The sequence below is a fragment of the Argopecten irradians genome, chromosome 7 (genome assembly GCF_041381155.1).
Source record: "Argopecten irradians isolate NY chromosome 7, Ai_NY, whole genome shotgun sequence".
Classification (NCBI taxonomy): domain Eukaryota; kingdom Metazoa; phylum Mollusca; class Bivalvia; order Pectinida; family Pectinidae; genus Argopecten; species Argopecten irradians.
The window spans coordinates 41,149,143-41,159,718 of NC_091140.1; the positions used below are offsets into that span (position 1 = coordinate 41,149,143).

General features: G+C 38.5%; 1 protein-coding gene across 1 annotated transcript; it reads right to left on the bottom strand.

The window, feature by feature from the left end:
• Window positions 1-366: 366 nt before the first annotated feature.
• LOC138328455 (alpha-glucosidase-like) lies at window positions 367-7,786 on the bottom strand. Its single transcript, XM_069275261.1, has 10 exons — window positions 7,494-7,786; window positions 5,976-6,155; window positions 5,229-5,389; window positions 4,147-4,272; window positions 3,769-3,876; window positions 3,149-3,273; window positions 2,565-2,748; window positions 1,984-2,169; window positions 1,483-1,614; window positions 367-741 (listed from the first exon to the last, which is right to left on the bottom strand). The coding sequence occupies exons 1-10, from the start codon at window positions 7,729-7,731 to the stop codon at window positions 382-384; spliced, it is 1,800 nt and encodes a 599-aa protein (XP_069131362.1). The 5' UTR covers window positions 7,732-7,786; the 3' UTR covers window positions 367-381.
• Window positions 7,787-10,576: the final 2,790 nt, after the last annotated feature.

Here is a 10,576-nt window from a genome sequence, read left to right on the forward strand (position 1 = left end):
ATACGGCATATGAGGAAATGAATCCTCTATACTCTATGGGTTACTTTCACTGTCGTTATATCTACCTGGACTATTTCATCGTAAAACTGAAAGCAGTTCATTAGAAAAAGAACGACCAATCCCAGGCCAGCAGAAACGTCCTTTGAATATTACATAGAATCAGTATATACATGTTTAGAAGTATTTTGACTGAGAGCGACGCCCAACTTCAAAGACATAAAGTGAACCACAATGATTTACCTGATTCTTTTCATGTACATAAAAGGGCTAAAATAAGTGTTCACAGACATTGCCTTCAGTTTTGTTATAACATAGTCCGATTGTGGATATAAGGACAGTGATCAGAGGATGGAAGATATAAAAAAGTTAAAGTAACACTTTTTAATTCCCCTGGTATTTTACAGCAACAACCAATCCCTGCCCAGGCCGTAACGTCACTTCCATGAGCGAAATTGTATGTCCAATTTGAATATCGGAAGATTTGAAGTTGCTTGTCTTGGCAACTATTTTTCCGGAAGTCGAGTCGACGGGGCTCTTGGAATAGTCGTCCGTACTTCCGGTTGACCCGAAATTTATCAAAACGAGGTACTTAGTCCAGCCCCTTGCCACTCTGACGTAAGATACGATGTTGTCATTGGTTACAGCGATGTCGAGGTTCCGATTCTGGAATGATGGGTACTTCCGGAGTTTTGCCACTGTTCTATACAAGTTCATCAATGAGTCAGAATCATTGGCTTGCATCTGCACGTATAGAAAAGAAAAGTTAACCCATATTCATTTGGTATTTGAATTGCAGTGCATGTACATTATTATTTTATCTAGATAAAGATATATATAAAACAAATGTTATTGAAGTTATGATTTTTCTGGCCAATTATAGCAATTTATCAAGGCTAAGTCATTCCGTTTCTTTCCAGAGATTCCGATGCTTTTACCCTTGCTCAAAAGATACGTCGAGCCACATGGACCTGGCACAAAATTTTTTAACCAACAGTATACATATATATATATTATAGTATCAAGGGTATGAACTCGGCGGTCGAGAAAAGCGGACCTATTTTTTTTAAACCGTGATTATTTTAATAAATGGGCCCTATACACCATTGACGTATATCTTACCTTAAAGAGAAAATAGTTTATCTTTCCATTGAGTGCTTGATGAACAAAATTGAACATATTTTTCGTAAATTTCCCGATTCATTAAGCCATAACTTCGTCAATAGATGGCCAATTTTGTTCATCAAGCACTCAATGGAAAGATAAATTACAAATTATTACTCTTTAAGGTAGTATACGTCAATGGTGTATAGAGCCCATTTATTAAAATAATCACGGTTTTTAAAAAATAGGTCCGTTTTTCTCGACCGCCGAGTTCATACACTTGATACTATAATATATATATGTATACTGTTGGTTAAAAATTTTCGTGCCAGGTCCCTGTGCGTCGAGCATTGTCAAGCATTTAGCAATGAATCAAATTACCTTAACATTTGTTCGATTGGAGTTATTATGCACGTGGAGCCATGGCGTGCTATTTGAGAACCCTGCATTTATTCCATCTGACCACTGCATTGGTGACCTCTCTGGGTCACGTGACCGACCCACGTAACCTTCCTACCAACAGAAATATCATTAGAAACAAACTCTCAATATGATTGTGTATAGATATAATCAATTCGCGAAAATAAACTTTTTAAAATTTATCTTGAACAGCGAAAGTAATTTCATCGCAGGCGAAAAATAAGTTAATCACTTAATAATTATTCCATGAATAGGCCTATATTTATCCACGCCCTAGTTGTAAGTTCAATCGCAACATTTCGGAGCTGGAAATCTTCGAAAATTATCATATTTCCAAAAAAAAACATTGCCGTAAATTTCTCCGAGATGTTGCGATTGATAGTAATCTGTCTCAGCTGTTTACGATTCAAGGAATGTTTAGGGAAGTGGTTATATCAAAAAGTTAAATATCAAAATACTTACTTCTCCAAAATGAAGTCCAGCTGGGTCGCGCGTTTCTGCGAATGTATAGAACACATCTTCCATGCCAATCTCATCCCCGTAGTAGGTTGTAGGTGTGCCCGGGAGAGTAAGCAGAAGCATGGTCACGGCACCCGACTTTTCCTTTCCCACACGGGACGCGACCCGGCTGTTGTCATGGTTACCAACCTGCAGAATATTCAAAAGGAAGCTGTCGCAAATGGACTTTTAAAAACATGTTCGCATATTCATGTATATTTCTATTAGGAGTCCGGGAAGTAATAGAACTAGTTTGTCTTACTCAAGAATAAGTCAAGGTAAGGAATATGAATAAACATGGAGAGCCAAAACAGATTGCATTATGATCTACCAGAGTTACTTCCCTTCGTGAAATGAAGGGAAGTAACTCTGATAGATCAGAGTGAAAGAATTATTGCAAACAATTTAACAATTTTCTACCTTAATGTTTGACCGTCACGCAAACCAAATAAACCTGCTTCAGTAATGAACAGCATTATAATCAAGAAATTTATATTTTAGGTTTAATCGTTGGAATCCAATTAACCAGGACATTTCTGATTTACCTGGAAATTCGGCCATGCATCGTCAGCGAGAGTATCGAGTCCCCTGTAAATCAACTTTCTGACACATTTTCCGCCACAGGTCGAGTTCATGCTAACAAGAGCAAAATTGAAAGGAATAGCTCCGGCTTTGTAGTGAGAGTTTCGTATCTCGGACGTGAGCCCGTAAGATTCTTCCGCCATGAACCTATATACACAACCAACATACTAAATATAGTCAGTCATATCTTCATATCCAGTAATGCCATGTTTCACCGTCACATTGGCAACTACGACAATACACTATGCGAAGAGCAATAATGTGCCAAGAGAAGAGCGACAGTGCAACAACGCGCCGTGCGACAGTGCAACAACCAGCCATTAATGTGACAATGCGCCAAGCAAAAAGCGACAATGCGCCAAACGATAATACGCCTAGCGAAGTGCAACAATGTACTATACAAAAAAAAACACGTTGCGATCTTTGCAAGACGTTTTCTTATTGCTCTTCCTATTGTGCATTGTTGTTCTTCGCTTAAAGCACTGTCACAGTGTCGCTTTTTACATAACAATTTTATGACTGTTTTACAATCAAATCGAAGGCTTACTTTGGTTCATGGTCAATAGCAGTATATTCGTCAAGCACTGATCTCCAGCCTCTTATGACGTCACTGATTTGTGGGAAACTCGTCGTCAAATTATGTGGCCCGTCGTCATGCCATTCATACTGGTTCTGTCCGAAACAGGAGTAATAACATTCTTAATTTGAATATTAAAATATTTCCATGACAACAAACAAACAATTTTTAAGATATCAAGGAAAACGATGGCAATAACAACAATGAGAACAGCATTGGACAAACAAAACAATCCTATGGCACTGGTATATAGCGTTATTAAATTCACCACCATGTATAAACATTCCTACCATTCCTGAAATTTATAATGGATTTCCAAGATCTTGAAATAGAAGAGATCAAATGTTTAAACGTATTTTCATCACATCGTAATAAAAAATGTTCAAAACAATACATACTTTGTGCTCAATTTGGATCTCTCGACACTGTCGACTAAGAAATCAAAATGTTACCAATTGCCAATTGTGCTCTATGTCTATTGACCAATGAAATGCGTCAAACAACTTAAATTATAAATCCAATCGAAGAAAAAAAATCGAAGTTCGCCAGAAATGTTCTTGGTTATCTAGTTACGGTCATCGTCAACTTACTGGCAATAGCGCCTCGTTCAGCGTTGTGTTTTCGGTTTCAAATATAAACTTAAGTGCATCCAAACGAAATCCAGAAACGCCTCGGTCCAACCAGAACCGTATGACATTCTGCAAGAAGGAACACATCAGTTCGATACAATGTGTTTGTCATAAAAACAAAATGGACTTTTCTCTCTCGATCTCAGAGACAATAGCGAGAGCAATTACTAGTATTAAAAACTTATTTTAAGATTTGAGTGAAATGTGGAAATTGCCGAGAAAGCGTTAATTGGCAAGATTTGTAATTTGTGTCTTATCATTTTATAGTTTTCTCCAACAAATGATAAATTAATAAACATATATGTCAAGCGATTTAATATCTAATGTTGAGTTCGTTACCTCAAGTTCCTCAATGACCTTAGGATTGTAGAAGTTGAGGTCTGCCTGGGATTCCAAGAAGGCGTGGTAATAGTATTGTCCACGTGACTCGTCAAACTTCCATGCTGAGCCCCCAAATACACTCAGCTGAAAACAATATAATATTGTAATGTCAGATGTGGTAATTTAAGAGCAAAGACTAAGTTCAAAAAGTATCTGTTTATGGTATAATAAGGACTACCTTCATTTAGTTGAAGACTACATATGTCATATGAATTCTAATAGAATGGTGAAAGAAAAGCGCGGATTGGAGAAAGAGAAATGATAGAAATTAGAGCATTTTAAAGTTTATGGTTGAGTTTATATGAAGGATATGGTTTATGGCAGGCTGTTGCTGATACTCATTGGAAAAAAATGCTTTTGTGTGTCCGTGTGCATGTAATTTGTTGAAAAGGAGTTCTGGTGTGCATGTCTGGCCAGTAAAGCGAGATGGCGAGGCAAGCAAATCAATACGTATGTTTACTTAAGTTCATGTATTATTTTGTAGAGTGAGAGTCACATAATTCTCCGTCCGTCTTCAAGTGACTGCCAGTTTAGGTGTTGTTTCGAAAGGATTTGTTGGTGACAAGTCTTGCTGCTCTGGCACTGCGCTGTACCATCCCTATCTTGTTTCATGTAAGAGTCCCAGGCCGAGCAAAAGCATACTCTTATTTTGGAGCTTCTTCCCTTGTAATTCAATAATATTAGATCTCGATATTGAGAAACTTAGACACGACGTAATGATCAAAAGTGTCTCGTCGTGCTATACCTCTAACATTGTTGGAGGTCTTCCCTTGCTGCTCCAACAATGTTAAATGCATAGCACGACGAGACAATTTTGAAACATGACATCGTGTCAGCAAAATATTGTCCGATAAGAAAGGCTGACCAGTCGACCCTCATGTCATGAGAGTACCTTGCAGTGTATTCATGTATACTGTATTATTTTACCGATTTTTATCTAGACCCCTAAAACGTCTACAAATGGTCTTTGAACACTCTAGTGGGTACATTTTGATGTAAACTGTAACTAATTCTCTGATTCCTGTGGTTGTTTCCCTTACCCAATTGTTCGGAGGCCCTCTGGACCCATTCGAGAGGGTGACGCCATCTCTCCAGATGTAGTAATCGCTGTAGGTGTTATTGGGTCCCTTCCTGCTCTCATTGAACCACATGCTTTCGTTACTGGTATGGTTAGGGACAAAGTCAACAATAATTTTCAGGTCTACAAAGGAAGATAAGATTAGACAATCAACAGTTAGGCATTCAGCGAACCAACGCATGCATTGAAAAGAAAAATACTGATGTACACTTACATAATAATGTGTATGTAAATTTCATTTTATCCATTTTCTAACAATTGTGAAACTACACAAAGAATGATTTATTGGGATTAAAGTCGCTCGGTAGCGGCCATATCGGGCTCGAACCCGGGATCTCCAAACACCATAGTTGGACATGTCATATAAACATGTATAAACAGTACCATGTAGAATACGATTTTACTGATTTTATATAGATCTAAAATGGTCTATGAATACTCTGGTGGGATCCAAATCAATATAAACATTAAATGATTCTGAGATTTCTGTTGTCACCAACACAGGGATCTGGCACGAACATTATTAACCAACAGTATACATATACATAGTACTAGATACTATAATATATACAGTATATATACTGGTGGTTTAAAAAAATCGTGCCGGGTCCCTGTGGTCACCAATACTCTAGGAAGGGAGGTGGGAGGTTTGTTCGCTTACATGTATACACGTATGGAAATATATGCAAAGAAATCCGTGTATCTTTACCTCTCTCTTTTGCTTCCTTCAGTAGAGTATCGAAATCGTCCAAAGTTCCAAATATAGGGTCGACTTCTGTATAATTCGAGATATCGTATCCGAAATCCCTCATAGGAGACGGATAAAATGGACTGATCCATATCGCTCCTATCCCAAGGTCAGCCAGGTAGTCAAGTCTCTGTGTTATACCTGGAAAATTATTCAATTTTCACACCTATCTGAAAAAAGTGGACTGTGCCATTCAAACGGGCTGACACTGGGGAGTCGATGAAATCGAAATATCAGGTATTTCACTAGTTGTAAACGCATTAAGAATTCATTGGTCAATACTATATAAAATGAAGGACTTTTATAATTTTCAATAATTTTGATGTCCTATATTTTGAACTTTAACAAGCAAAAAACAAAAAACAAAACAATCCTTATCCATACATAATTTCGAATTTGCAATCGAGTTACAATAAACTTTTAGCACTTAATAAACCGCCAACAAATTTGATATCTGTCAACTGAACTGTACATGTTCTATCTCGGTATTCTTGGAAAAACCAATCAACTACTTTACATATTCTATCTCGGTATTCCTTGAAAATAAAACAATCAACTACTGTACATGTTCTATCTCGGTATTCCTGGAAAACAAAACAATCAACTACTGTACATGTTCTATCTCGGTATTCCTGGAAAAAACAATCACCTACTGTACATGTTCTATCTCGGTATTCCTGGAAAATAAAACAATCAACTATTGTACATGTTCTATCTCGGTATTCCTGGAAAAACCAATCACCTACTGTACATGTTCTATCTCGGTATTCCTGGAAAAAACAATCACCTACTGTACATGTTCTATCTCGGTATTCCTGGAAAAAACAATCACCTACTGTACATGTTCTATCTCGGTATTCCTGGAAAAAACAATCACCTACTGTACATGTTCTATCTCGGTATTCCTGGAAAATAAAACAATCAACTACTGTACATGTTCTATCTCGGTATTCCTGGACAAAACAATCAACTGAACTGTACATGTTCTATCTCGGTATTCCTGGAAAATAAAACAATCAACTACTGTACATGTTCTATCTCGGTATTTCTGGAAAAAATAATCAACTACTGTACATGTTCTATCTCGGTATTCATGGAAAATTTTTTAAAAATTATACAAACTTGGAAATTGCATTTCAAGAAAACGAATCCACAGGGTTCGATATATACATCTATTTCTATCACAAAATATCTATATACCATTAAGATTACTAGTGTCTATATATTATAGCAGGTACTAAAAATCGTTTGTTTGACCGAATTTTATTGTACGAAACATACACATCGGGTCCTTTTATAATCGAGGATACAACTTTGTCCGTGCCTTTAAATGATTTTCACAGCTAATTAATTCATCAAATCTTATGGTTTTCAATACATTACTGAAAAAGAAATATAACATGTACTTTTTTCGTCGAATTATATATGGCATGTGCAACTTAACTTCAAACTGAAATCAAAACACTGCATCATCTTTACCTTTTAGATCACCAATCCCGTCGCCGTCCGAATCCTGGAATGACCTGGGGTACACTTGGTAAATAATGGCCGTTTTCCACCAGGTCAAACCGGACGGGTCGTATTGGATTTTCATCCGCACGTCATCATCTTCAAACGTGACCACGCAAATAACAGCGATGCAATCGACGACGACTATAGCGATGATAACTGAGCAAATAGTTCTTCTACATATCCCTTTCTTTGGTTCTTTATCCATTTTGAATTATGTTTAGAACATTCTAGTAAGAAGGAAGTACATTGTATTTATAGTACACTGTGGGTGACCAGTTATTTCGGGAACACAGGGATCTGAGAATTAGTTACAGTTTAAATGTGTCAACAACAACAATGATGTTGTTATATTATTAGACAGTGTTGAAATACCTATCTGGGATCAATTTTTGAAGATAAACTGTATCAAAAAACCAGATTTTGAATTAAAATCAATTTTTGTGGACCTTTAGAATTAGTAATGTTCAATCAATAGTTTTTTTTAGGTTTTTTTAATGCATAAATACAAAGTGAATATTTATCAAAACAGTTACATATTTGGTATATGCTACACATAGTATATAGACCCTTCATGTTGCTAACGTTGGTATTCTTATAAAAGTTGGGTATTTGTTATATACATTTCTTGCATTTAAACAAACAATGATATTCGTCTCCAATGTCGTTAAAACAAATATCACAATGTCCAAGTCCATCTTCTAGTTCCTATAGGTAAGCATATGATCGAAGTTCTAAATTTTATGATAATTTGCTATAGTAAATTTATTAATAAAAATCATACTTTGCATGGTGCATGATAGGAAAATGAATATCAATAATATGAGTACTGTATTATTTTTGAAACGAGGTTGCGAATGGTTGAGTATGGTGATTTTGAATGGAAAATTGTCGATTTTTCCAACGGTAGTAACCCGCTATGGGTGTGTGTGGGGTGGGTATATATAGTGTAGCGTATACGTAGTGTAGTGCGAACACCCATAGGATAAGTGTAGTGTGTACGTAGTGTCGTGCGATCGCCCGTGTGGTACATGTAAGTGTAAGGTATTACGTAGAGTAGTGCGATCGCCCGTGTGTGATAGGTGTAGGGTATACGTAGTGAAGTGCGATCGCCCGTGTGTGATAGGTGTAGGGTATAGCGATAAGTGTAGTGTGTACGTAGTGTCGTGCGATCGCCCGTGTGGTACATGTAAGTGTAAGGTATACGTAGTGTAGTGCGATCGCCCGTGTGTGATAGGTGTAGGGTATAGCGATAAGCGTAGCGTATACGTAGTATAGGGCGATCACCCGTGGGATAAGTGTAGCGTATACGTAGTGTCGTGCGATCGCCGGGTGGTACATGTTTGTGAATGGTATACGTAGTGTAGTGCGATCGCCCGTGTGTGATAGGTGTAGGGTATAGCGATAAGTGTAGTGTACGTAGTGTAGTGCGATCGCCCGTGTGATAAGCGTAGCGTATACGTAGTATAGGGCGATCACCCGTGGGATAAGTGTAGTGTGTACGTAGTGTCTTGCGATCGCCCGTGTGGTACATGTAAGTGTAGGGTATACGTAGTGAAGTGCGATCGCCCGTGTGATAATTGTAGTGTGTAGTGTGTGCGACCCCTGTATGTGGTATACGTAGGTAGGGTCCCGTAGTGTGTACGTAGTGTCTGCGAACACCCATGGGATAAGTGTAGCGTATACGTAGTATAGGGCGATCACCCGTGTGATAAGTGTAGTGTGTACGTATTGTAGTGCGATCACCCGTGTGACGAGTGTAGTGTGTACGTAGTGTCGTGCGATCGCCCGTGTGTACATGTAAGTGTAGTGTATACGTAAAGTAGTGCGATCGCCCGTGTGATAAGCGTAGCGTATACGTAGTATAGGGCGATCACCCGTGGGATAAGTGTAGCGTATACGTAGTGTCGTGCGATCGCCTGTGTGTGATATATAGTGTAGTGTATAGTGATAAGTGTAGTGTGTACGTAGTGTAGTGCGATCGCCTGTGTGTGATTAGTGTAGTGTGTAGTGTATACGTAGTGTAGTGTGCGATCGCCCGTGGGATAAGTGTAGCGTATACGTAGTGTCGTGCGATCGCCGGGTGGTACATGTTTGTGTAGGGTATACGTAGTGTAGTGCGATCGCCCGTGTGATAAGTGTAGGGTATACGTAGAGTAGTGCGATCGCCCGTGTGTGATATATAAGTGTAGTGTATAGTGATAATTGTAGTGTACGTAGTGTAGTGCGATCGCCTGTGTGTGATTAGTGTAGTGTATACGTAGTGTAGTGTGCGATTGCCCGAGGGATAAGTGTAGCGTATACGTAGTGTCGTGCGATCGCCTGTGTGTGATATATAAGTGTAGTGTATAGTGATAAGTGTAGTGTACGTAGTGTAGTGCGATCGCCTGTGTGTGATTAGTGTAGTGTATACGTAGTGTAGTGTGCGATTGCCCGAGGGATAAGTGTAGCGTATACGTAGTGTCGTGCGATCGCTGGGTGGTACATGTTTGTGTAGGGTATACGTAGTGTAGTGCGATCGCCCGTGTGATAAGTGTAGGGTATACGTAGAGTAGTGCGATCGCCCGTGTGTGATATATAAGTGTAGTGTGTAGTGATAAGTGTAGTGTACGTAGTGTAGTGCGATCGCCTGTGTGTGATTAGTGTAGTGTATACGTAGTGTAGTGTGCGATCGCCTGTGTGTGATAAGTGTAGTGTATACGTAGTGTAGTGTGCGATCGCCTGTGGGATAATTGTAGCTTATACGAAGTATTTTGCGATTCATAAGTATTCTCAGGTCCCCATGATCTGATGATGTAGGGCTAGGATACTTTGCTATGTTGGCCATGGTTGTTAGGGACCCCGCCAGGTTCAGTGTGTCGATAATTTAAGTGCCCTATTTTTATTATTTACGTCACTAGATAAGGAAGTATGTTATATAAGTAGATCTACGTTCAGTTCAAGATTAATACATTAACAACATATACAGGTGTCTGACCCATTTACCTTTTGGTACCTGTCTAGGTACCTGTGGTATACATCTGTAGGAAATCTAAAGGCTTACTAATGCTCCT

What these genes read in the sequence shown, in the direction of transcription:
- LOC138328455 (XM_069275261.1), bottom strand. Translation starts at nt 7,731, where the DNA reads ATGGATAAAGAACCAAAGAAAGGGATATGTAGAAGAACTATTTGCTCA. An exon ending in GAGGGCCTCCGAACAATTGG is followed by an intron (nt 4,273 to 5,228) that starts GTAAGGGAAACA and finishes TATTGTTTTCAG; the next exon opens with CTGAGTGTATTTGGGGGCTC. An exon ending in TGAACGAGGCGCTATTGCCA is followed by an intron (nt 3,274 to 3,768) that starts GTAAGTTGACGA and finishes TGTTTCGGACAG; the next exon opens with AACCAGTATGAATGGCATGA.